The sequence below is a fragment of the Tinamus guttatus genome, unplaced genomic scaffold (genome assembly GCF_059628265.1).
Source record: "Tinamus guttatus ecotype Peru unplaced genomic scaffold, ASM5962826v1 Tinamus_guttatus_pri_ptg000026l, whole genome shotgun sequence".
NCBI lineage: Eukaryota > Metazoa > Chordata > Aves > Tinamiformes > Tinamidae > Tinamus > Tinamus guttatus.
In genome coordinates this window covers 1,532,079-1,559,363 of record NW_028288560.1, presented here as the reverse complement: position 1 = coordinate 1,559,363, position 27,285 = coordinate 1,532,079, and the positions used below count along the sequence as shown (strand labels likewise).

The 27,285-nt window shown below is 51.4% G+C and overlaps 1 protein-coding gene across 1 annotated transcript in view; it reads right to left on the bottom strand.

Annotated features, from left to right (window-relative positions):
- The window catches only part of RNF123 (ring finger protein 123), a 44,921-nt gene that overhangs the window by 6,609 nt on the left and 11,027 nt on the right, over nucleotides 1-27,285 (bottom strand). The window contains 19 exon segments of the mRNA XM_088527240.1: nucleotides 5,197-5,281; nucleotides 5,486-5,561; nucleotides 7,403-7,591; nucleotides 7,785-7,924; nucleotides 14,132-14,216; nucleotides 14,354-14,441; nucleotides 14,681-14,768; nucleotides 16,647-16,721; nucleotides 18,168-18,345; nucleotides 20,738-20,845; nucleotides 21,565-21,648; nucleotides 21,847-21,992; nucleotides 22,455-22,653; nucleotides 23,134-23,240; nucleotides 24,031-24,132; nucleotides 24,995-25,115; nucleotides 25,394-25,465; nucleotides 26,277-26,338; nucleotides 26,804-26,903. Coding sequence (XP_088383366.1) covers nucleotides 5,197-5,281; nucleotides 5,486-5,561; nucleotides 7,403-7,591; nucleotides 7,785-7,924; nucleotides 14,132-14,216; nucleotides 14,354-14,441; nucleotides 14,681-14,768; nucleotides 16,647-16,721; nucleotides 18,168-18,345; nucleotides 20,738-20,845; nucleotides 21,565-21,648; nucleotides 21,847-21,992; nucleotides 22,455-22,653; nucleotides 23,134-23,240; nucleotides 24,031-24,132; nucleotides 24,995-25,115; nucleotides 25,394-25,465; nucleotides 26,277-26,338; nucleotides 26,804-26,903 — 2,105 coding nt within the window.

Genomic DNA, 27,285 nt, shown 5'->3' with positions numbered 1-27,285 from the left:
CCAACATCTGTGTTAAGCACCTCTCCCAGGGGCTTCCAGCTCGTGTTTACCCGGGAAAATCCTGCTCCCACATCTCACACCTTTCTGAGCCTCAGAAAGGACCCGGAACCACTTTGCTGCTCCTGTCAGCAAGGCAGAGACCTGTCAAAGCAGTTCATTAAGCAGCTTGAAAGGCTTTATGGCAAACATCTCAGCAAGGCAAAGCTCGCAGCCACCAGCAGAGCCTCCCCGACAGGCCGGAGCTTGGAAATGTAACGAATGGTCCCCTAGGAACCTGCTGTCCTCTCTGGGCAGCCATCTGCATTATGGCCCGGCCGGCTGCCAACGCCGCTCCCTGCTCCTTGGCTCCGCAGGGTGAAGTGATGGGTCAGCACAAGGCACCCCAGGCACGCAACAGCCCACGTTGGTGGCAAGGGACCGGCACTGGGGACCGGCTGCCGCTCTGGCACCGTCTCCAGTGCTGATTGCTCTCTTCCCAACACTGTGGAGCTCAGTTAGGGCAACCTGGTCCACAGCTGTCGGATCTGCCTTTCCTCCTGCTGCTGGGGATGGATGCGCGACGCACGGGACTAGGGGGTCTTCCCTCAGGCCACCCATCATTTTACAAAATGACCAAAATAGAAAAGCCCGCATGATGCCTGCTCCTGCCACCCAGCGCGCTCCAAGGGGATGTGGGAGATCCCAGCCTTTGCTGATCCTCTTGTCCAGGGCTTCGCCTTCAGAGCTGGCAGCAGCAAGATCAGTAAGACCAGACTAACCACAAAAGCTAGGCCTGACACCTCCACTCTGCTCTACTTTACGTTCTGCAACTCGTGAGTCCATAGTTACCACGTGCACGTAGGGGTCCATGAGCCCCAGCTTCAGGCCTTGCCCCTTTCCCATCGCCGCTCTCAACAGGATCATTACACAGGCTCTCATCCTGGCCAACCCTGCTCCATTAGCTCACTCCAAAGGAGGCTTAATAGAAAATGTGCTCAATTATTTAGCAGACAAACGGGGGGATGATACCAGCTGAAGGCAGCCAGGGTCTCTGGCATGGACCCAGCGATTCAGACCAACTTCTGGCTCAGGTTGCCAGCTTTGGCTCTCCCTCTCCTCCCCAGGAAAACAAGGCTCAGTCATCAGAGCCTGGCAAAACACGGAGCACGAGGGCATCCCAGCCTGCAAGTGGCACTCAGAAACCTCAAGGAAGATGCTGCCCATCAGCTGTCAGACCTGGGCAGGGGCAGCATGTCAGGGAATGCTATGGAAGCCAGAACTGTCCCATGAGTGTGTCCCAAGACATGATAGTCCCTGGCTCCCCTCTTGTTCGGGCTACCTGCTCTCTAAGGACACTCCATGCAACCAGCATCAACACAAGGTTTTCCTTCCCACTCGCATAGCCCCCAGCAAGCATTTGGGAGTTGTGTTAACCCCGGAAGGCTTTATAAAAATCTGAAGCTTGGACAAGGATGGCACCAAAACTCTAGTCCATCATGACCAGCATCAACTTTCCTGCCAGACCTGACAAGCAAATGCGCTTCTTCTTTCCCAAAAGCACAGTCCTCTCTACCCACGGACTAACGCGACCGATGTATCGTCTGTCTCCTCACATCCCAGCGCGGGCAGTGTTCCCTCTATTTGTGCTTAATGGCTCTCTTTTGTGCCAGGAGTCCGTAACAAGAGACTTGCTGCCTGGCTGAGTGTCCTGTGCTGGGCAAGGAACAGCAGAGGCATCCGACTGCATCCGCCAGCACTCCTGGATGAGCCTGCGCTTGGGGAGCTCCAGGCTGGCGCCGTGCACGGTCTCGGGACTCATTATCCGCAACCTTCCCACTGGGGCATTTTGGGGACCTTTTTCTTCCACTCCTGGATGAACACCAGATCTCTGCCCAAGGCAAAGTCTGCAGCACCTTTCAGCTGAGCATGGCACAGGGCGAAGGTTGCTTCTGTGGCTCGTTATAGATATTAAACCTTCAGAGAGAATCCTATGCAAGGCCCAGAGAAGACATCCCCAAACCATGACATGAAGTCCTGTCCCAGGTCCTCATCTTCTAAGGCAGAGCCTCCCTGCAGTGAACCAGCCTGGTTAACAGCTATCATCTTAGGTAATCTCCACAAAGAAGTGTCCATAAGCTCAGGTCTGAGTTGTATAATCACCTCCTAACACTCACTAAATACCTGGAAATCCACCAGTTACTAAATGGGACCCAGAAGAAATTTCTACTTGCTTCCAACACTGCTCAGGTGCTTCCGAGGAAGGAAAAAAGCCTCAGAATCATTTGCCCATCCTGTTATCCTGCCTGCTACACCGAGAGAAAAGAAGGAGCACCAAGAAGGAATGGTTAATGTAAATGGGGTTTATACAAAATGAGTCTCATCTGGAGAGGCTGGTTATGTGTCAGATCCTTTACATCTGTTCAGTTATTTCCCTCAGCTACAAGACCTATGGCAACCATCTCCGGTGAGAGGCTACTGACCGGAGGAGGCTTCTAGTCCTCCTTTTCCATTCCATGGACCATTCTCTTATTTGTGTGTTTGGAGATGTACATTCCTGATGCTGCTGTCCAGCTTTTATTGACTTACACCATCTCCCCAGTTTCAGGGCGACTGTGGGGTAGAGACTGCAGCAATGTTTCTACGGGTTTCTGCTTATCTTAGCTGCTCTTCCCCAAATAGCTTCCAGCCCTACAGCATCCAACGGAGACTGGTGCAACTGGGCATACACACAGGCTCAAAACAGGTCCAAATCCTTGAAGGACACAAAGGCAGTAGAAAAGTCTCTGCTTTGTATCTGTGTGCTTTGCTTGCCCCCATCCTGTTCTTACTTGCTCTTTTGGACTGCAGTGGCACTAAGAACCACCCCATAGGCAGAGTACGACGCTCACACTCAGCTCCCGAGCCAACGCACCCGCATTGAGAGTCCTGTAAGGGCAGACAGTGATTCAGTTTTCCCCTCAATGTGAGTTACTCGGTCTGTGGTTAAGCTGCTCTCTCGCTGCCCATCCCCTCCGCTCCGGTAGGGATGGAGGATCTCCAAGCCACTCAGCCTCAGTATTTTTACATCTTGATTGAGCTAAATAACGCCGCGGCAATGTTTGCCTGCCTCTCTCAAAACAGCAACGTATCAAACCTCAGATTTAGTGCAAAGCTTTGCAAAATCACGTAGAAGTACTTTCTTTTATAGAGACTTTTCCCTGTGCTTTCTCCTGTTTCACCTTGTGTTTCTCCCACTCAGCTCTGTCCTCTGTAAGGAGATGATGCTTTTCTCACATCAATTTCCCACTTCTAATTTAGTGCCCCTTTCCAGCACCCAAGGAGGTGGCTACAGAGCCCCTGACTCCTAGGCAGAGACTTGCCACTACCCAGCTACATGCTGTGACCACCTCAGGTTTGCAATCTACAGCCAGATGATGCCTGACCTGCAGAAGATGACGTTAGCTCAAGGGGCACAGGACTACTTGGCTACTTACAGCCCCTTTGACACTGCCCAGGTTTTGCTCACCCAAAGCCCAGTTGGCTTTTCAGGCAAGAGAGACGCAACCTGGAGGCCTTGTCTTTCCAGAAGTCCCAGCAGGCTGGGAGTGATGAGATCTTCATCACACCACCAGCTTCCTGGGGCTTTTTGGAGTTTGCTGAAGTAACTTTTGCCCTTTCCACACAGCAGAGTTCTGGGGGAGAGCAAAATCCCCCCATGTTTGCAACCCAGAAAGGCCACTGAGCAGTGACCTTGTGCTAAGCACTTGGCACTGTCACACTTGGGGCTGTGTGACTGGTGCAGCAGCCACGGGAGGCAGGATATAATTAGATTTATTTGTGTACATCTTTTGAGTCCTTGAGAGAAGAGGCTGAAAGACTGGCTGCAGGGCTAAGCCGCTCGGCCAGATGGGGCTCTGTTCTCTGCAAACCCAGAGACTATCATGTTCTCCAGATGCAAAAACAAGCAGGACGTGCAGCGCACACAGAAGAACCCCATCTCCTACAGCACCCTTGGGGCACAGTGGCAGGACACTGGGAGACAGCAAGGGCAGGGTGGTAGAGGGTACCAAAGCCCAAGCCTAATTTCAGGACTCAGGCCAAGGCGGCAGACACACATAAAGCATCAACAGACCTCCAGTCTGAGCCAGGGCTCCACTATTGCCATTTTCAGCAAAGACCCTTGTAGACTGACCTGTTCCCCATGATGTGAACCTCGGCATCCACAATAACCACGGGCAGGTGACAGGCTGGACAACTAGATTTGTGCCTGCGGCTTCCAAATGTGTGGCCATCATCTGAGATCACGCTCCTTTGCTCTCATCTGCCTTGGGATCTCCAGGGGACTGATGTGCCTCATGCTCCCTAGCCTCCTTGGAGGTACCCAACCATTGAAGGCGGAAAGGTCAGCCCCCTGAAAGGGGAGCTGAAGGGGGAGAGGAGCCACACAATTATGCTTTTCCCTGGGGCACTCAGTGTTCGTGAAGAAGCTGTTCAGAGAACACCACTTTATCTGTCAGAAAACACTGCACTTTGGGCGGACGGGAACCCTGGAGGTCTCCAGTCCAACCTCCCATTCAGAGTGAGATAATCCACTAGATCAAGACCTAAATGATAAATTAGTTCAGCTTTGGCTTTGTGCCAAATCACTCCCCCAGGAGTGTGCCAGGGAGTAACTGGTAGCCATAAAGACAGGACGACTTGGTCCACTGAAAAATCAACATCACATCAGTGTCCAGAGAGGATTCATCTCATTCCTCTGTCACTGGTTTGGAAGCTGGAGAGCTCCACTCACATTTTGATGCTTCCTCAAGAAGCATCTACACTGGAAGAGCTTATAATGAACTCCCACAACAAGTCCCGTGTCCCGTAGCATTTCACTTCCATCTCTGTGTCAGCACAACTCCTTCACATGCAGCATTCATAGCTTTCAGCAGTAGCTTGCCCTTACATACAGTGCCAGACCCCATTCTAGGGACGAAGCTGCATATTTGCTGTCAGTTCAGCCCCTCAGAGCAACCTCTCCTGAGTACAAGAGCTTTCTTGCACCATGAACAGGAATACTGGGATGCAAGTGCTGCAAGGAAACGCAGCTCTTTGGCTTCTGCCTGCTCACTGCACCACATTGCCTCTTCTCACTTCACTCTTCACAAACTCACGCTGCTCCCACAGCGTCTCCCGTGGCACTGCCTGCTGCAGCCACCCAAAGCAATGGTGTTTTGGCAGACAAAAGTCACTCACCCTTGAGCATCAGTGTCCACAAGCAGCCGGACCAGTATCCCTGTCACAGCCACAAGGATCGGGTAATGATCCACGCTCTCCAGCCCTATGGAGGCAAAAGAGAGAGAGAGAGTCACTCCTACAAGCAGAGGTTTCCTGATCAGGGATCTTGCCAGGTTAATGGCAAGCCTGAGGGCTGCTCACATTCATCTCTCTGATGAATTTGGAGACAAGCAATGCTTCCCAAGAGCATTCCTCCAGGACATTTTCAATGGGAAGAGAGGGACAGAGACTGTGTGCGTGGACTCACCGGGCAGACGGAGGTTGACCACTCTGTCAAACAAGTTCCTTTCTGCTGTCACACGGTTCAACACCTGGTTCAAGAGCTGTGTGGGAAAAAGCAGATGGAGTTTGCATTTTCTGGACAGGCCTTCTTGTGTGTGGCACCCAAAAAACATGCTTTGGAGCAGCTTGTCAGGCTGAGAGCCTGCGTGCTGCTAAGTGGGTTCCCCCTCCATTGGTGGAAAAAGCACGTTAGCAAGAGAATTAATAGAGGACATTAGTAATTAACACATTTGCCCCTTTTTACACCTCCTAAATCTCTACCCTGAAATGAACAGCTCTGCAACACGCTCCTTTCAGAACTACAACAGCTGAAGCATCAGCTAACGCTGGTGGTCATGGCCTGTCGCAGACCCCGGAGAAGCTGCCACGCGCCAGGCAGGACCCTGGCAAGGGCACGTGCTGCCACGAGGAAGGGGAAAGGCTGAAGCAAGGCGCTGGGCAGGGCTCACCTCCGCGTGTCCGCACGGGCTTGCAGCACGCTCCCAGCTTGGCCGAAGTCCAGAGGCAAGTGGCGCTGTGCCACAGTGGTTTTACTGGAGCCAAATCTCCTGAGCGAGGGTCAAGTTGAGATCAAGATGATCTCAGACTGAATCCAAGCATCTTTCACTTAGGAATCCCACCTACATCTACCTTTGGAGGATGAAGTTCTTGGCAAGCAGAAGTTACAGCCCCTAGGACGTGCCACAGTTCAGGACATGAACACGAGCTGGGCAGACGCAGTGCCAGTGGGGAGAGGGGCAGGCAAGGGTCCTGCCTCACCTGGAGCTGGCAGCAGGACAGACCTGCCAGTCCTGAAGTGTGGGACAAGTGCACAGAGAGCTGCTCTGCTCGACGGAGCATCACCACAGACACAGATTTCTGCCCATGAGCAGCACTGGAGGAATCAGCAGTATTAATAAGCCAGCAGTAGCTCCTGTCTAAACCCCCAGTGGGGCACGTAGGGCCATTCCGTGCTTGACACCAGCACTGTGAGCTGTGTGCAGTCTCTCAGACACAGCAGCCTTCTCTTGTCACCCTTGTGCATTGATAGCAAACTCTACACAGCCCACTCTTCACGGGCATGTGCAGCACTGGGGCACAGCTTTGCAGGGACACCAGGAGGTGTGGAGGATGCTGTGGCACCCTGCTGGCTCTCCCTCAGCCTCCTCAGACCACGGGCTAAAGATGCTCAGAGCAGTCCTGCTCTCTGCATCCAGGCTATGGCCCGAAATATGGATCAATCCAAACCTTTCAGTGAAGTATGTATGCCATGTCCCCACTAGACTGGCTCACATGAGGGCAACACGACCCCAGGACTTTCTAGGGTGCATTTTGAGATGGGAAATTTAATTCACTGCATCCGAAAGGTTGTGATGGGGTTGTACTGATCACTCTGGCAGCACAGTGGAGAACTTTGGTACTGCACTGCAGCACTGAAGGACCAAGACTCCAGCCCAAACACTGGGGCAAATGCCATGTGAAGCCAGCTGTATCTTCTGTAGCTCTTTGCAGAGACAACAAACCTTCTCTCCAGATTTCAGGCCACTGCTTGTCACAGAAGCATTTAGCATTTCCAGGGCAGAAATAACTGGCCAGAGCTAGTCTGTAGGCAGATTTATGGGGCACATCTTCCTCCTTCTTGGGTGAGGATCAAATCAGCTGTGGCCAGATTATTTGCAAAAGAGAAGACACTAACACATGGTGATTTTAGGGAGCCCCATGTGTTCTGCAGTGGTTGGATTTGCCCAAACAGCTTTTGTCACTGAAAGCATTTACAGCAGAAGCCCCCTGTTTACAAACTTAAACCAGCGAGTGTATCTGGACAGAAGGACCACCTACGCTCTGTCAGAGGATACTTTTTCCCACCGCTTTGCCCACAATACTCCTCAACAGAGCACAATACCTGGGCAAGCCTCCGAAGCAGCAGTTCTGATGATGGGCGATTCCAGTCGAGAAAGATCTCGGGCGCCAGCGTGACGGTCATTTCCAGCACCCTAAGCAAGCTCACCGACAGGTCGAAGCACGTGGCACACACCTTCAGCTGGCGGCTGTCCACAAAGTTCCTTTCCAAGCGCTCCGCTGCCTGCTGGATCTACCAAGCAAGAGAGTGCGCGGCTCAATGCGGCGCCGCTTCCCAATGGGGTGACCCCCAGCTCAGCTGGGCTCCCACCTGTGCGAGGGACCCACAGTAGTCCCAACCCCAAGGCACGTGGGCTGGGTGTCGCTCTGGGCAGCGTGCGGACACCCACGAGAGGCAGCCGCGCTGCCACAGGCGGCATGCTCACCTCCTGAATCATGCCGATGAACTCGGAGAAAGCCCAGTTCAGCTGGTTGAGGACGCTGTTGAGGAAGCTGGGAGCCAAGTCGCGGTCGCCGCGGAGCAGGTCGGCCATGTGCCTCTGCAGCAAGGTGGAGGGACACGGCTCTGAAACCAGACAGCGGCAGCTTCAGAAGCCTGGCCCAGCGTGGCCAGGGGGTGTGGGACAGGCCAGGGGTTGGTCCTGAGCTGGCTAAACGTTGGCTTCTGTCTCAGTGTAACTTGCTGCGTTACAGTAAGCGGAGATGGCAGGGCACGAGGAGGAGGGCTATTCTGGGCAGGCTCTTGCCTGCCGTGTCCCTGAGGGCTCTTTTGCCACACTGGCCTGGATTTGCGCGGGCAGCGCCCGGCGCCGGCCGCGCTCTCCTCACGCGTGGGCAGCCACCCTGCGGCTCCGCTCAGCAGCAATCGCTTCCGATTGCAGCGCGGCAGCAGCTGCCCACAGCCAACACGTCCAGCCCTGGGCCTCACGTGGCCACGCCAGGCCTGCCCGTGTCCAAGGAGGAAAGCGCCCAGCACATCCCATTCCTGAGATGCTTCCGCCTGGAGCTGGGGCTGAGCTTTGCTCCCGGCTGGACTGGACAAGCAGAGCTGCCCACGCTCCCTGGCCAGGCTCTGCCCACGCGAGGACAAGTCCCTGCTCTGTGGGGACCCTCTGTGTCCCTGTTGAGGGGGTCTGTTCTCAGGAGCCAGAGCTGGAGCAGGGCAGCTGGGGAGCAGCACAGCCAGGGCCGTGTGGGACACGGGCAGTCGGAAATGGGCCAGGACTGCGCGAATGTGACGGATGCATCTCCCTCCATCAGCTAGAAGCTCACAAAAGCATTTGACACGACATGGGCAAGGTAGCAGAGTGCAGACTGTGGGCTAAAACTCAGGACTCTCAGAATATAGAGGGGAAAAAAATCAACTGTTTTTCTTTCTCCTAGGAGCAAGGAGTAAGTGAGAGCAGGGGGAAACTCGGAGAGCTCTGGCACTGCAGCGCCTGGAAGAACAAGCTGTGCATTATCACCCCACGCAGCCAGCACCCTGGCTTTGATCCTGGGCAAAAACACATCCCAGGGAGGGAATCTCGGAGGTCCCACTCCCACCCCCAAGTACCTTCCCAGCTCTTGGTTGCACGCAGTTCAGGGTCTGTGCCAGCCAGATGTAGTTTTTATGTATTTACTGATCCTCAGTGGATTGCTTGCCCAGTATCCCCTTGAAACTGCAGGCTTTTAGCACTGAGAGCATGCTGGAGTAAAGTTTCACAGCTTAGCTGGGCACAGCAGGAAAAATCCTGCCCTCGCTCTGATCTCAGCTTGGCTCCTACTCATTTTATTTGATATTATTCTTTGCAGCTCCCTCCTCCTGCTCAGCGAGAGACAGAGAGCTGCTATTCTCTGATGGCTTCCTCTAAGCCAGCTGAGATTTCACTGACCCTTCTGATAGTCCTGGGGCACTCACTCTGAAAAGGAACAGCTCCAGATTACACCGTTTGTCACCGCTGCATCTTGGTCACCCTCCCCACCCCTCCGAGCCTTGCCAGGTCTCCTAACAGAAGCACGCACAGCCATCAGACCCCTCACACAGCAGATTTGCACAAGGACAAAATCTGCTTTCATTAATTCTCTTCTCTCTCCCTTCCCTGATAATTCCTGCCATTTAAGTTGTTCCTTTGACTATGCATTAGGTTGATCTTTTCAAAAAGATTGCAATAGGAGTAAAGCTCAAGGGTACTCTTTGGTAAGAAATATAGTTCAAGATCCTACAGAGCTTTCTGGCTTTGGGTTGAAAGTGGAAAAGCCCAAAAGCCAGTAATGGAGTATTGCCTTCCGTGCCAGCAATGGATGACGATGCAGAGCACCCAAACAGCAAATTGGTGGATGACACAAAAGGAAGAGGTGTCTGAAGCGCTAGACTAGAACTGTACTCTAGGAGGGCCATGTGAAACTTGAGGATCCACATTTTCTCTCCCAGTCATTCAGTCCTTTGGCAACTTTCTTGTGTTGCTGTTGTTTATAGTCTCTCCTCAACTTGTAATTTTTTTTTTTTATTAGAACGGCTAACATCTTAGCTCCCTTCCAGCCTTTTGGAACTAAAACAGCTCTAGGTGATATCACCGTTGAGCTCCGTGGGTTGTTCTGCTGGTCTCTTGCTAAAGCCTCTGTTAAGAACATTTCAAGCTGAGACACATCTTAAAATGAATCACGCAGTCAGTCTCACCCCTCTGAAGGCAGCTCTGGCTTTCCAAGGGCTGCTGTTTTGCTTGTAATAACCTGCTTTAGCTGTTTAGCCAAAGGCTGTTTCCTCATGGTTCCAATAAGTGTCATGAATTTGCTCCAAGCCCCCAATGCCAGGTCATTAACCGCTTTCCCTGCTGCCAGGAAAGACTGTGCCAGGTTAGAAAAGCATTAAAAAGTGGTGCCTTTTATCACACTCCTCTATGGCTAAGCAGTCTTCTTTTTGTTTTCAAGCTAACAGCAATAAAAAGGGGGCTCCCTTGGCTTTTGTTGCTCCCAGGACAATACCGATTCCAAAGATGCTGCAATCACTGCTACTCTTTGAAAGCAACATTAGGAATCAGCCCTGGGCATTGCCCAAGGCCCGAGCAAGGGAGGGTCTTCACTTGTGCAAGTTCTCACATCAGGTTCTCCACGGGGCAAATCATTGGTGGTAGCTAGAAACCCAGCCCGGGCATTAGAGCCTGGTACTCTGATTATCTCCACCTGCAAGAAGTCCATCTTTACTGAGACGCTTCCTTTCACCTCCCTCCCAGAGCTCTGTGCTGCACATCCCAGTTGCCATTACCCCCCTGGGTAATGACACAACCCTTCTGCGTGCCAATTTAGGCAGGAATGTTTTGATCAGGAGCCTGTGGATACTTGTTGATGTGGTTATTTTCTTCATCTTGCCAATAAAACATCATTAGCGTTTCTAAAACGTGCAACTCCTTAATACAAAAGCCACTCAATCTTGCTTTAGCCTTCATTATGGCAGATAAAGATCAGGCAATGGAACAGAAATCAGCGGTTTTCCATGGCCAGAAATTATGACCTCAATACATTTAATGTGGGCAACAGAGCATGGCCCCAAGCAGTTACAGATAGATCCGACGTTTCCACAGGACTAATTTCCCCACAGAAGTAAGAGCAGAATAAGAGTTGGGGAAAAAAAAGAGAAGATACTCAGTAGGGGAAAAGCTGAATAGAAGCACAGAGCTCTTTACAAAGTGTGTTAGGTAGTCAGAGACACCCAATGCCACAGTGAAGCATAGTGAGAAAGGCAATGCAAACATAACCAAACATGTTAGCAGGCTATGAAAAGGAGGAGGAGTAGGAAGAGAAGGGAGGTAGAAGGAGAAGACTTAAGAGAAACATCCACAACTAACCTGGTGACATACAAAGTTTCTTTGACTACATGAAGAAATTCTAACAGGATTATCAAAGACCTCAGTAATGGGAGAAAGTCTAACAGCAACAGATAGGTAGTAGTAAAAAAAATAACAAAGCAAAGCGGAAGCATTCATTAATTATTCTTGCTAATACTTGTAAAGAAGCAGGATCATGTACTTTCAGCAGGGGAAGAGAATTCTGTACTCTGTAGCTTGCTAGTGACCATGAAGGATCTATACCAAGGCCATTTGTGAGACACTTGGGCTGCTGACCAATGCACATACATATGGGGGCTCCTGACTTAGCAGGACGTTCAGTCGAGCTGTGAGTACAGAGGAGAAAAGCCTAAAATGGACTGGCTTCAGAAGTAAAGCAGTTCCACCCAAAATCAACCCCAGTGTTGATTTGAGCAGATCCCAACGTAGATTTGAACAGCTGCTGCTCGGTGTCTGCAGCTATCAGACTGATCAGGGAGAAAAGTAAGTGTAAGCAGAGGGATTCAGGTCACCTGGAGAGTTGAGCTCATTCGAAGAGCTCATGCAGACAACCAAAGGGAACTTTGAAGGTTGAAGGAGAAGGAAAACAAGCTGCATCCAGGGAATGGGATGCACAGGGCAGCAGGCTGCCCTAGTGCACAAGGGACCTGCACACAGCTCCAAAGCAAATCACTGCAGGCTAATGCAAGTTTTGGCTCAGTGACTGGTGTATTAGGGAGGTGATCTACCCAGCATGACACTGCCAACTCTGGGGCTGTTAAAAAACAAGAAGAGTAAGGACAGGGACAAAAAACGTTAGCTCGTACCAAGGGTAATTTAGCAGGGAAAGGCAGAAGCAGCAGCAATGGATGACAACAGCAGTAGTTGAGGAAAGAAATCATAGATTTATTTCTGAAGGTAAGGAACCACCAGAACAAATCACCACAAGTTGATTCTTTTGGTGTTGTTGGACAAAGAATGAATTTCTTCCTGAAAAACCTCCCTAGCTGGACAATTTACTGGACTCAGGGTGGGGTAGTGAGGCCTACAGTGTGCAGCAGCTCAACTCAGGGATCTCACAGTCCTACCGCCTACCTCTTGCTGCTCGATGGAGGCGTGGGGAGAAGGTCTAAGGTAGAACAGCCCCGGGGTGCAAATAGAAGCCACCCTGCATCTTGGTAAGAGAAATGGTCAAGGCACTGGGCCACTGCTGTTGCACTCTGTGTGTATTTTAACAGGACCCGTTCTTGCCTACAAGCCACAAAAAGCAGCAGCCACACTAAAGCAAAATGAGTCCCTCGTGTGATCAGAACTCTCTCCTCTTCTGAACAGAGCCACCGTCAGCTCCCAAGAGCCAAACTCGACACAGAACCCTATCCTCACAAGAGCTGATCGGTGACCTTGGCTAAGCAACAGCTCGGGGGGCAGTAACACACACAGCCCTCTTGATCTCTATCTCCGGGCTGGCCCAAGCAGCCATCCTTTTGTAGGGATCTCCCGGAGCAGTGAGAACAGGCCAAGCACAGCTCAGGAGAGCAGCGAGTCTGCGCTCCGCAGGACTCCCGGGCATTGCAAGGCGGAGCACCCAACCTTTCCCACCTGCGTGGCCTTTCCCAAACTTTCTCCAGCCCACGGAGCGAGGTTGCGGTACCAGCCCCAGACTGCACGGAGCCACCCGGAGAGGGATGGAGAGGAACCTCAAAAGCTGAGAAACCTCCTTCGTGTCCCAGAGCCCTCTATGGTCACCCCACGGGACTGGCGGCAGGAGTGTGAAGCGACAGCCACGAGGTCCTTGCCACGCACGTACCGGAGCTTCCGCATCGTCCTACAAAGACGAGAGGAACCAACAGCTGGCACAGCCTGCAGGAAAGCTCTGACCCAGGAGGTAACACTCATAAAACAGGAGTGAGAGTGGGTTTGTGACTCAGCCTTGCATGGTGCCACATAGGCAACAGGCTCCCTGGCATCTCCCAAGGATGTAACTAAGAAATGAGATCGTCGTGCGACTCCCCTGCTCCCCACCCAGACAAGGGTCTCTCAAGACACAACAAGGGAGGGAGGGAGCTCTCTAAAGCTACATCACCAGACAAGAGAGGGTCACACAACAAACTTACTCTGGAAACTAGCAAGAGAGAGATCTCCTGGGCACCCAGGGGGAGGAGAGAAAAAGAGAAGAGTGCCATTAAAACAGAGATAAGGCATCTTTCCCTGCAGGAAGGGGCTTAGGAAACATCTCCACAGGTCCTCTGCCCATGCCAGATTGCAACATCCTGTACCCCTGGTCCTCACACTGATCTCCAGGAGCAGTGCCCACTAAGTAAGGTCTAACCCAAAATCATTTCCCCCTTCCGCTGGAATGTCTCCAACCAGGTCAAGGCATCGCAAGAGGGAAGTTGGAGACCTGCTCTTGTGTTTGAGAGATGGACTTTCCTCTCGCTACCTCTTTCTTGGCTGCAGTAGAGCCGAGGAAGCTCTCATTTGGCAACGGCGCTGACAGCAGAACTGCCATGCCAAAGGCTCTGCAGGCTCTGAGACAAGTGCACAACTTAAACATGCCCTGCTCACAAACCTGGCCAGTGCCCTGCCTCACTCCCTCTCACATGGTATCTTGGCACCCTTGCCAACTCTCCCCGTATCAGCTTGTCATGGTAGAAATCAGAAAGCCTTCAGTCATGTTGGGATTTTGGGGTAAATCTTTGGTAAAGATGCAGCCCTGGGTGCTTCACCTCTCCCCTGAAGGGCAGAACCCCTCCTAGCATTAGCTCTAATCCAGCTCTAATCCTGCTTGCCAGAGAGTTCACCAGCCCAAATAGTGGGATTGGAGAAGTCCAGGAAAGGAAGAATCGGGCCTGGAAATTTGGGGTGGGTTCCCACCTACTTCAGCAGCCACCTCACAACCTGAGAGACGCCTACAGGGGAAGAGACCGGTCCTCCCTCACCACCCTTCAAACCTGAGGTGGGCCACTCACTCTGCAGGCTAGGGAGGCTGGCATCCTCAGGCTTGGTTTTCAGCAGGTGTGGGAGCCGTGTGTATCTGTACCCGAAGCCACAGCCCTGAAAAGAGAGATGAGGAGGGACCTCAGAGGATGGAAAACAGCACAGGGCTTTGCTACTACTGGAAAGTGAAACACTCCATGTCCCACCCTGCATACAGGGTGGCAGTGAGAGGAGCAGGGATGTATGTTCCTTACCCGCCACAGCCTCACGAGGATCCAGTTGGTCTGCGCCCAAGGTCGCTGCTCGTAGGGAGCCAGGAGGTTCCTCATCATGGAGATTCGCCTGCCAGACAGAAGATGCAGGTCAGACATAAAGAGGCCAGAGGATTAAACAGCATGCACAGAAGGACCCATGGAGCCAAATCACGGCACAACTGCTGGCACGGGGATGAACGGAGGTTCCCCAAGTACCCTGCTGCAGCTCCCCTGGGCTTCTTGGTAGCTTGCCTGCTCCCCCAGCCAGCCTTGCCCACCACCCCAGCCCTGCCGCAGCCCCCGAGGGTGAGACAGGGCAGTACTTACTGCTCCTCTGGGATCCTCTCAACAGCTCGCAGGGAGTGGGGGTAGCACACATAGCTGGCCAGCGCCTGCATCAGGGAGTCTCGGATGTCTATGGAGAAAGGAGAAGGGGCTAGGCTAGGCAACCAAGGAGATGCTACATGCCTAGGAGCACCCCAGCACCAGAGGCTGGGAGAGACTGGCCTCAGGGAGAAAGATGACCCTTATTTACAGTCAACCCTCTCTGGACTTGTTCTGCAGAAGACACCAAATTGTTGGGACTAGATGATGCACTTGAGGGACAGGCCAGAGGGACCTATACAGGTTGGAGAAACGGGCCCTCAGGAACCTCATGAAAGACCAGAGCAAAGGCTGGGTCCTGTGTCTGGGAAGTGGGAACTCCCTGTGATAAAAGTTGGGCCCAATTGGCTGGGGAGCAGCTCTGCTGCAAATGACCTGAGACTTGAGGTAGACAGCAAGCTGATCACGAGCCACCTGGCAGCAAAGGTGGCCAGTGGCATCCTGGCCTGCATGAGGAGGAGTGTGGCCGTAGATCTAGGGAAGTAATTATTCCTCTCTACTCAGCACTCATTAGACCACATCCACACACTGTGTTTCCTTGTGAGGAAAGGCAGAAACTAGAGCGAGTTCAGCAGAGGGCTGCCTAGATGGTCAGAGGTTGGAGCACTTGCTCTGCAAGGAGAAGCAAAAGGAGCAGAGCTTGTTTAGCCTGGAGAATAGACATCTTTGGGGGAACAGAAATCTTTCAGTCAGACTCTTTACAGTGGTACATGGCAAGTGGACAAGACACAACAGGCACAAATTGAAACAAAGAGAGGTTCACACTGGGTTTATGGAAAACCTTTTCCTTCATGAGAGCAGTCCAGCATTGAAACAGGTTTTCCTTGAAGGCTGTGCAGTCTCCATCCTTGGAGATTTTCAAGAACAGACTGGATAAAGCACTAAGCAACCTAGTCCGTCCCCATAGTTCCCCTGGTTTGAGCAGAGACCTCCTAAGGTCCCTTCCAGCCTGTATCGTTCTTTGATTCCTGCCTGACTTATGCTTTGAGTTACCTGCACCTTTTGTGCTGCAAGAAATCCCAGTCATGAGCTGGGAGAGTCTGAAGGAGCAGGTTTCTCAAGGGTGACTGAAAGCAGCTCTGGGTTTTGTGGTGGGAATGCATGCCTGCAGTCTTAGCTTGACCCCCTCAGAAAGACTGTGTGTGCTAAAGAATGAAGGGAAAGACAATTCTGGTAGAAGGGCAGGGTTATTTCTAAATCTAGATGACTTGACTGGAGATAGGGATTTTTATGACCTCCTGAGGAGGGAGGATACATGTGCCTTTATGAATGGCTAAGTCAGAGCAATAAGACAACCTAGGGCTATATGAACAAAACAGGTTCCCAGGCAGCTGGAACTAAATATATTGGATCATTCAGCCTTGAGGATCTACCCACATACAATTGGTTACACATACTAAGCAGATCAAGGAAGGAAACACTAAACCTTGTCTCCTGAAACAGTGGTTTTCCCACAAATTTGGTCAAGATCAGTGACTGGCATTTTTGTAGAGCTCTCCTTTTGTTACCAAAAGGTTGTGGCGCTCTTTGGATCTCTGTGCACAGCCCATCTGTGCTTGTGTCTGTTTGCCTGCTCCTGTCCCAGCTCAGGCAAAGCAGGAGCTCTCCCTCCCAGCTAATAAGGAGAGCATGCCCATGTCCAGGCAGTGGAGGAGTAGCGCTAGTCTTGACATCCAAGCAGCTGGACACACGTCCTGTTCTCAAACTGGGGGCCTAGGTCATGTATCTAATCCCGGAATAAGCAGGACACACCAGGCAAGGGCAGTGCCCAGCCTCTGTCTGCACAGGGAGGCACAGAGCACTCAATGGATTTGGCACATAGATCCCAACAGACGTCTGGTGAGCCACCAACAGTGGCATCAGCCAGATCTGCAGCACTTCACCCCAGAGCAGAGGAGAGCAGCTTCACCCGTGCCCACGATCCTTGAGTCGGCAAAGTGCTTGGCCAGGATGGCAGCAAGGCGCATCAGGGTCTCTTCGTAGCCTGCAAAGAGAAGGAGGGAGCAGAGGGTCACAGGACGGCCCGACGGGCAGCCCCATGTCCCCAGTTGTCTTCCAGACTCAGGAAAGGCTGTGAGATTTACTCTGTGTTACATGTAAATTTGCAGGTCAGTTGAGTGCCTAGTAGCCGCAACAGAGCTGGGAAAACATATTTATCTTCTACCAAGCCTCCTGCCACAGCCTGAGGAGTCTAAAAGAGTCAGAGAGTAGGGGAGAAATGTTGGCCTAGCACAGAAAGGGCTGAGCAACACACACACCACCCTAGGCCTACCCAAAGAGCCACTGTCAGGTTTGCAGGCCCTGAGGAAATCTGCTACAGCTTACTTCTTGCTGTTCCCTGAACAGCAAGCACCATCCTCACTCAGTGGCTGTGAGAACATCAGCTATGCCTAGTTGGTGGGAACAAAAATCCGTCTTACTTTCGCAGGCTCTGGAAGACACAGAACAATTTGCTAAGAGGTTGCTGAGACTGCTCAGTCAAACAAGACCCTGGGGTGAGGAGGATCAAGTCTCACAGGACTGCTCTCACAGCTACATTTTAGCTGCCTTGCAAGCTGCAGACCACAGGTAACAAGACCATGAAGCGGGCACCATGAGGAAAGACAGAAAAGCTTTTTTATCAGCTAGCTGCAATAAGGGCAGCATGACTTGCAACAAGCCTTCGAGCCTACCCTCCAACTGCCCACACTTCTCTTCACAGTGGTCAGCATGGGCAAGCAAGCCAGGGCTGCTCAGCTAGACCTTGGATCCTTCAATTTTGGGAGCACAAAGTAGCAGAGCAGGAAGCCCTCCACGCCAGGATCACGGGACTGGGGACAGGCTCATGTACACTGAGACAGCGTGCTGAGAATCACCTGTCTGTTCTACAGCTAGAGATGGGAACTTGCTAGAAAAGCTCAGCTTTCTCCTGCCAGCAAAAGCACAGGACCTGCACTGAGGAAACACAGCTAAATGCAGGCTGATGGCATCAAGGAGGTGGTTGTCTCTGTAGGACAGTTCCATAGGTTGCCTCCATAGTAACCCAAATTGCAGGGCGGGATGTGAAAGCAGTCCCACTCCCCATGCTTACAACGCATCTCCCACAGTCAGAGGTTGGTAGTCGGTGCCAGTGGGCAACTACACCCTGCCACATCCCACCCATTTCTGATGCCTCCTTAGAAACAAAATTCACAGCCGCTAGTGTGACACTCCCTGCAGTAAACACAGTGACAACTCTGGGCAAGGCATGGGGCTCCCTGCCCAAGCGGCTACCTATGCTCGAGGGACAGCACCCTGTGCCTGCCCCACCACACACAGACAACACCCCAAGCACAACACAGCAGGAAAGCACTCAGAAGGGACAGTGTGCAACAATCCTACGTCACCTGCACACTGTGGCTTTACTGAGCCTTTGTTAGTCGGGATCAGAACAGCCCCCCTAGCCCCTTACCTGGAAGTTCCTCCATGCTGTTGACCGGGCTGAAGTAGTTCTTGAGTGCACTGTAGCTGTTCATAGCCACGCTGAGGTAGAACTCGGGCATGAAAGCAAAAAGCGAGCCCGTCCTGTCGCCGTGCTCGATGGTGCGGATGCACACACGCAGCAGCCAGTATATGTCCTGCATCTTCTCCTGGCCAAGGAGAACACATGATCCCCAGTCAGTTTTGTCTAGCTTCTCTTGGGAAAAATGCAAGAGTCAGCTGTGGTTTTGTCTATCTTGACGCTTGAAACGCTCTAAGGACTACGCTCACCACAGCAGGCCTGATCGCCTGTGTTATATTGGCCAAAGGGAGACAGGCATGAGAAAACCCAGGATAAAGCTGTTGGGGAAAAAACCCTAACCCTTTGTAAGAATGAACAAACCAGAACAGACCGAAAGCTCATACAAACTCAGATCTTTGCATTAGGTGACCACAACTTTTGGGATTCTGCACCAAGCACTCAACTGGTTTCACCATCCTGAGGTGACCTCTTTCATTTCTATAGCAAAAGCTTGGAGTTCCTAATTTAGATGCAGGAAATTTAAGGGCATTTATGTAATTTTGATCCTGTAAAAATGAGTAATAAGAAAGAGAAAAAAGTTATTTTGTAACCTGTAATGCCAAGAAGTAGCATGAGCAATGTGAGCAGGGGGGTTGGACTAGATGATCTCTAGAGGTCCTTTCCAACCCTAAGCATTCTGTGATTCTGTGCATAAAAATGGGAGGAAGATTCCAATTGAAGGAAAATCAGAGGTGCAGATACCTGGTTGTGTTTGCTTGGTGGTGCTTCTGCACCATGGCACTGCCTTCTCTGGGAGGTTTACATGGGTTTGTCCTGTAAGTTAGACCAAAATGTGTAAATCGGCTACAGGACTAAAACACATGTATCTCAACACTGATGCACATCTCTGCTCAACAGCTCCTTCCAGGATAAAGAAAACAATGTGCAAGCAATGTTAGAAAAAGCAGAAATTGGCTTTATTAAGACTTGATAACCTCAGAAAGTCACGCCAATTATTGCCAAGCTAGATTAAAGCCTACACCAAGAGAACACAAAGTAATGCTTACATCCACAGTATGACAGACCAATACTGTGTCGTAACCAAGTAAGCTTCTACCTTGGCACCAAAACCCTGGGCAGAAATCATCTTCCCACGGAGTTTTTGAACACAGCTTTAAAGCTGTGTTAAAACTAAGATTTTTCTAAGCTGTATCTCACCCTTTTGCCTAACCTATTGTGAGCTGAATCTCTCAGCTCATAATAAATTAGTGACTAATTCCCCAGAGGAAGGAGCAGCCTTTCCCAGGTTCTGACACCTTGGCAGAGCCCTTGGCTTCACCTACAGACAGAGCAGAACCTGTCTTCTCCTCCTCATGAGCAACGAACGCCTGCTACACTCATCCAGATGTATCCTTCCATTGCACACAAGTCACCAGGATGCCGGAGTCTGCAGGTCTTCCCTAGGCAGTATTTTATATATATATTAATAATATACTGATTATATATCAGCCAGAGACATGAGCTGGGTTTCTGCATGGGCCATCACAGTGTTAACTGCAATGCACACGTATTAACACCCCTCAGTCTTTGCAAAGCAGGCCAAGAAGAAGGTCTATTTGCTGGCAAGCACAGGTTGTGCTAATGTAGCTGGAGAGCTTTTGTGGAGCTGCGCTGTGCCTCGCAATCCTGCTCTGCAAGTGAAGGTGGAAAGGGGTGAGAAAACAGCTTGTGAGTCGTATCAAGCACTGTTATCTGACCCTGCATCTCTTCCTCTGCCTCTTCAGGTCCTGGGACATATGTAGAGCCTCCTTCCACTGCAAGTTAAGGGAAACATGTTCCCTCCCCCAGCACAAAAAGCCTACAAATGCAGACAGGACAAGCAACACGAGGGAGGTGGGGAAGCTGAGATCTCCACAGCATAAGAGCACAAACTGCTCGCAAAAACAGACCAGAGAGTTTATCCTGGAAGGAGATGGCGCATGCAGGGAAGAAAGGATGAGCTGTGCAAACAGTCGCAGTCTTACTAAATGAAGAATGTGCTTTCCCAAGTGCATGGGAACCCAAGTGAATAAGGGCAGAACATCTGAGCAACAACAAAAAAACTTGAGACATCATGTTGGCAAGGATCCTGCAGATTTCAGAAGGGCAGTGGTAGTAAGAATGCTCTCTTAAGCAGAGCAGAGCTCGGTGAAATGGTCACAGGAGCCTCTATCCTCTATTCACTCCCCAGGAACTAGATCTCTGACCCTCACTCTTCTGTCTGTGAGGCAGAGGCCTGATTTCCCAGTGCAGAACCTACAGCACCATGCACAGACCACACTGGGCTGAGCTGTAATGAGTACCAACAGACCAAGCGTGGGACAAGAGGGGACCCATGCCTGGGAAGAACTCTCCTGGCAACACGCACGAGCCCAGAGAGCATCAGCCTTAATCCAACATCAGGGACAACGGCACTCGTGGCACATGAGCTGAGCAGCACGGATGCAGAGATGCGTTTGCTCAGGTCCCTCCCCAGGTGCTCACACAAAGCTCCTGCCCACCTTTGAATAGATGGTGACATTGATCCAGGCAAGGCGACGACTTAGGTGATTGAGCTTCTCAGAGAACACCTTCTGGCTCTTCAGCAGTTCTTCATGGATGTCTCTCCTCTGTAAAAAGGTGCAGAGAGGTGAGGGTAGACACCATTCTCCCATCTACATTATTCTGGACAAATAATGCAGAAGCAAACACCACCTTGGGGCTGCCTAGGGAATGCTGGAAGAGACAAAAGGGTGAGTGGCTACTCTAGAGAGGAGTGGAAATCAGTGCTATGACCACAGCCCACAGGGCCTGCTGCGGGTCAGATGTGACTAGCAATTTCAGGGTCAACTGCTGTCAGAGTTGATTTTTATAGGTTTCATCAGAAAGATTGAGCTGGAACTGGATGGAAGAGTCCTGAACACAACCTCGGAGTCTATTTCCTACTTGTTTTTTTTCTGAGTCTTTCATTCTGCATAGCAGATCCAAGGAAGACACCTTGGAAGTGGTATGGCTGTGATTCAAAGGGTCTCTTCTGCATAGGAAGCCTTTCTAAATCCTATACCACATTCTTGATGTGTCCTCGGACCCCCAAGAAGATGCCTGCAGAGAGTGTGCAGAGATTTGGAAGCTGCCTCAGCCTGTCTGTGACAAGCCAGAGCAGTTGCCACCTTCATTCCCTCAGTTCCTCAAGGCAGAGGTACAATGGGTTGGGACACCATGAAACACGGCTGACAGTTATGGACCTGGATTACTCTACCCAGGGATAGAAGTCAGCTGCTCTTCTTCATGCTCTTTGTTCATGTACTGAGATGCTACCAGAGGGAGCTGGGAGACCAAAGATACTCACCCTCTTTGGGCAGCGGCTGATTTTTTCCTCTGTGTCTTTCAATGCCATAGCGTATTCATTCACATCATCTGACACACCAACCATCTGAAAAACAGGCAGACTCCAGCAACACAAGCCTTTTCCCCCCATCCCTTAGATAAGCAAGCGAGCAGCCTGCTCCCCCAAGGGGCTGGGAGGAGAAGGAAAGGGCCTGCACACCAGCTCAGCGAGCAGAGAACAGAGATTCAGCGCAGAAGCACAAAGGCTGGGAAGAGGGATACCAGCACAGGGTGTGCTGCTTACCTTCCCAAGCTGCTGGTGGACACTGAGGTTGTACATCATCACTATCCCATCCAAGACTTCCAGGAGGGAGTTCTCTGTGATGGGCTGCTCCGGCTCCTCTGGGGGTCTGCCCAGTAAGAGACCCTCATTTCCATGGCTGCCTTCAACTGCAATCCATCCCCAAGACAGGAGAGAAGTACTCAGCAGGGTATTTTGGTACCTCAGCTTCTGCCTGCACCTATCTGAAGCCTGTGGCCAAAGTCCTGCTGTACTTTCCTGTAGTACAGTGCTCCCTTCCAACCCACAGAACCCATCAGTCACACAAACACACCCTTCCCACCACTTCCTGGCACACATCAATTTGCGAAATCTGTCTGGATAAACCCAGGCCATGAAAGCTCCACTTGGCTGCACTGCTTGCAGAAACCAAGGCCACATCTCCCAGCACACAGGGAGCTGCAGCACCATCAGCATCACATACAGGAGAGCAGAGTGACCAGCAATGGACTTGTGTGTCCCAGCTTGCACTGGGAAGGCAGTGAATCATCTGCTAGTCTCTTGAGCACGCTGGAAACGGGAAGAGACCATTCTCTCAGCTGGCCCGGCCTAGCACGCAGCGGGTTACTCACTGTCCTCCTCCGTGCGCTGCTCCACGCTCAGCGTGCGCACTTTGATCTTCTCGAGGGCGCCGAGCGGCCGCCGCGGGTTCATCAGGCTGACGGCTGCGGTGCTGAGGAAACGGTTGGCACGGCCCAGTGTGGGGGAGCTGAGCCAGCCGGGTCTCGCCAGAGCCCCACCGATGGCCAGCGCAGCAGAAGGACGCTGAGACTGGGAGGAAATTAGAGGAGAAACAGTTCCAGTTGCTGGGCTGCCCACTACTCCCTGCTTGTCCCTACAAGGATTTCAACACAGGCGCTCAGTGACCACTGGACAGGGAGCTGATACTCTGCTCCAACACAGATGGGCCAGCAGTGCAAGGATAAAAAATCTGGGCCCCTTCCTCTAAGTGCACATGAGGAACAAGCAGCAGATCAGCACACCAGGAAGTTGTTGTGCCTACGGTTGCCTTGCACGTCTACAAATGCAAGCACCAAGAACCGTCTTGCATGGGGAAGAAGCATATTCATATCAGTGGGCTGTGATGGTGCACAGCAAACAAAACTGTTGCTCAGATTTGGTCCCATGCACTGGTTACAGTCGTGAGACAGACAGACACTACCTTCATAGAGCAAAGATTTTCTTGCCGGAGGCCAAGCTTGCTGGCACAAGGGGTTTAACCCTGCTTGTGAATCACATCACACAGCTCACCTGGGCTGCTGACATTGCTGATTCCTCGTCTTCATCAAGATCATCCATAGTAACTGCCTGCAGCTCTGCAGGGTCAATCACGACATTGGCCTTTGCAGCCAGGTCATCTGTACAGAGCATATCAGAGCAGTCATGAGTGCAGGAGCCACTTCTGGTGTCACCAAAAGCAGCCCTAGGCTTGTCCTCTTTCCTGCTTCTTTGCAGTAGAGAAGTAGCCAACCAAGTTAGATGCTGTGCCAGAATGGGCTCCCTTTCCCCATAACTTTTTTACACGGAGCAGGCATGTCCTTGTTCACACAGTAGAGACCAAGCAGCAGTGGGTGCTGCTCATCTCAGACCCATTTTGGTTCCTGCTCCTACTACCAACAAGCAGGAATAACCACACAAACTAGGAGACAACTATCAAGACCAAACCACACTAGTATATGGGGAAGGGACCTCAGTAGCTAAGGTCATTTTTTAGGACTCCAGTTTTTGAACAATGTTCCACCACGTTTCCAAGCCACTAGGACTGCAGATCCCCTCAAAGACTCTCAGCAGGAACCACTGGCCTGACCAAGGTGTCCTCTACTCCATAGGCCTATCTCCAAAGCTGGCCAGGAAGAACTTGGCAAGAGACAAGAGGATATTACTTGGTTCTTGAGTTAAGCAGCCAACTTTGGACAGTCAGAGCTCAACTTGAGAGAGGGAAGATGGTTCTAATCTTGGAAGCTCACTGGGGAAGGAGAAGGGGTATCTGAGCTGAAAACAAGTGTCACATTAGCCAGAAACCATAGAAGAACTAAGTCAGACAAGGGGTTCTTTAGTACAATTTAGCAGAATTCCCCACCACTCCCTCCCCAGCATGTCCCAAACAGGATTTAGAGTACACGTACTGGACTCTTGGAGAGTGCTCACCTTTCAGAGTCTTCTTGAGATGAGACAGCAGACCTCCAAGTCGCTGCAGGTCGAAATAATCCACCTTCCCATTATAGAAGAGCTGAGGAGGGACATATGCCTCTAAAGCAGAGAGGGAAGAGTTTGTTCTGTGACTCCCAGCCACAAGACCCACATACACACACCAGCAACAGAGCCTGGGGTCCAGCCTGGAGCCATGCTGCACAACAGCTTTTGCTGTTGGAAAAGCACAAGTCATCAAATGCAGAAGTGATTTCTGCAGCGAAGCCAAGCATTAGAGCCACACAGAAATAGAAGCAACTGATGGCCAAAAGCAGCCTCCCTCTGGTCACTTCCTCCTTCCCAGCCACAGACACCGAGGAAAATCAGATCATTAGAAAACTCGGTAGCTCTCCACCTCGCTGTTCCAGCTGTCCCAGGCTCAGCCACTTACTCCCATGGGTATCTTAAGGCACTTTTGGGGGCCCAGAATAGGCAGCGCATCAAGGAAAGGCTAAGCCTAAAGTAAGAAAAGGGAATATCATGCAGATGGTAGCAGGACAGGCAAGGCTGGGATTGAGGATGGGAAAACAGCTGGTGCTGACATGGCTTCCCCTTAATCCCACAGGCCAGGAACCACAGAAACAGACAGATTATCTCCTCCTAAACTTTTGACTATGGGATCACTGAGCTGTTCTCACACACAGCAATAATATTGAATTCTGCTTCGGAGCATTCAGAAGAAACTGGCAAATAGTACATGCATTCCTTTGCAAGCCTCAGAGGAACTAAGTGGAACAGATCTGGACCTTATCTGGAATACATCTGCACACTGGGATTCCGCAGGGCAACCACCGGCACAGGGTTACAGAAGGCCACAGGATCCATACAGAACCCAAGAATTCCAGCATCCCAGAAAGGTCTTCCAAGAGGCAAACCCCCATGCCACCCACAGAAGTATCCTCAAACCTTTTCCAGGCCTCACCTTCGCTGCTCAGGGCGGCAGGGCTCTTCGCCTTGTGTCCATCCCAGAAGAAGCGCAGGGCGGCGATGAGCCGGTGCAGGAAGCACACCATGTACTCCGGAGGGCACAGCACGGTCAAGTTCTAGGGCAAAGAGAGATTTTAGACGGATGTTCCGTTCCTTTCCTCTAAATCTGCGGGTCACAAAACTGCTCCCAATGACCTTCCCATAAACCACAGCAAAGGTCTTGGAGAAGTTTCCTGGATTCTAGCCTCAGATCTTCTCCCTCCTCTGCACTTCCAGCCATCTCCAGACCTGATCCAGCGGAAACAGCCCAACCAAGTGCATAGGAGCTCCCAGCCCAAAGATGCAGAGAAGATTTAGGGTGAGGTTTGCGGGAGGGGCTGGCCCTCTGACTTACCCCTCTGTTGCTAGCATTTTCCTGAAGAAACTTGCGGAATTTGTTTAGGAAGATGTATCTGGAGGCTTCCCCCTGGGAACACAAAACCATTAGATGAGCTCGCAAGGAATGTGATATTTACCCATCTGCCCAGGATCTGCAACATGTTTGCCTCGTAAGACGTTCACTCTGGGCATTCATTCGGGGTTTAGGCACTTAAGGCAGAGGAACCCAGTGGGCCTCCCAACAATCCCTGTGTCTACAGTGAAGCACAAGCTCTTACACAGCCTGAACTTCCTGAGAAAGGAGCTGTATTCAGCAGGAGAAGGTAACTATCCCAGTCTCCACCATTCCTGGGAAGCCCAAGAATGCCTCAGTGGCTTTTGTTATGCAATCAAATGCTGGGTTTTCTGAAGTCCCTGCTAGGACCTACTGGTTATGGTCAGTAAATCTTTGGTTGTGCCCAGCTGGATGCGTCCTCCAGTGCCTCAGTAGAGGCCTACACCTACAGAACGGACATTTCTTTGTGATTTGTATTAAATGTCAGGGTAGGATGAGGTGTAATCAGACTGCAATTGCTCAGTTCAGTAGAGATCCAGTACTGGCCTAGATGAGATTCATATTACCAGCAAGCCCTGGCAAAGCTTCTGACCTCCCTTCACACAGAGTCCAGTCTCTGCAATGCAATCTGCCTGAATTGATCAATTTGTGAACTGATCCTGAGGACCAAAGGTCTCTGCAGCTGCACTTCTGTACAGAGACTGTGACATGTGTCACACACAACAGGCAGCATGGCTCCTGCTCCCAGAGCTGGTGCTCATGTAAGCTTTAATGGGTAGCACAAAACCCTTTACAAGCCCTGTGATGTGGAGATACAGTACCAAAATATCTACTGATCACTTACCCCTCCTCTGTCTTTATTGTTGAGCAGCAACTTCAGAATCTGAACCTGGAGACCTTCCACCACTAAAATCGGGACACACCAGTCAGCCATCGGACAAAAAGCACCAGAGATCATCGACCCACATTGACCCCGAGCATCCTGTCCCCATGAGAAACGCAGCTTCCTCAGAGCAGGCAGCCCAGGAAGAAGCGGGGCCAACCAAATGTTAGTCCCATCACTGTGAGAATTCCTCCACTTAGCAGTAAATCCATCCATAGCTGACAAGCAACATCTCTAAAAGAGAGCTTTGATTTTGCTCGTGTACCATAGCAGGATGCTACAGATGGGTGCAGCAAGTCCCAGGACTGCAGGGACATGGCTGGGCTCCTGCTTCTGCAGCGCAGCCTGTTGTGACAAGAATGTGTCTGGACTTCAGGTCACGGAGGGGATTTTAAAACAGCTCCTGGACTGCTCCCTTTTGCCACACAAAAGCTATGGGATCTTAGCAAATGGCAAATCTTAGCAAATTTCCCTTCCTCCCCATAGACCTTCGATGCGTTTCTTGAGCCGCTGGCAGCCTCTTTCATACGCCCGCCGCCTCAGCCTCTCTTCGGAGCTCTCCTCCTTCACTTCCTTACTCTCCTTGCCCTGGTTGGGGGACAGACACTGATTAGCAAGAGATCACTGCATAGGGAATGTCCTCACTTCAGGGGGAACAGAAATTCAATTAAACTACATGCAGGTGGGCAGCAAATCTAAACAGCTGCCCAGACCATTGGATGACCAAGGAACAGGCAGCTTTTCAGTATGTAAAAAGTCAAGCTGTAGCTTCTGAGACAGTGAGGTTCACTTCCAAATCTGCTGCCAGAGAGAACTGTCCCTCCCTCCCCTATCCTGAGCAACAAATTCTAAACCTCCCCTCTAAGGGAAAAATAAAGACAACAGGACAAGGAAGAAGAGGCAGCCCAAAAAGAACTCTTCAGGGTCAACCAATGCTCCCACAGTTGGAAAAACATGGGGCATCCAACTT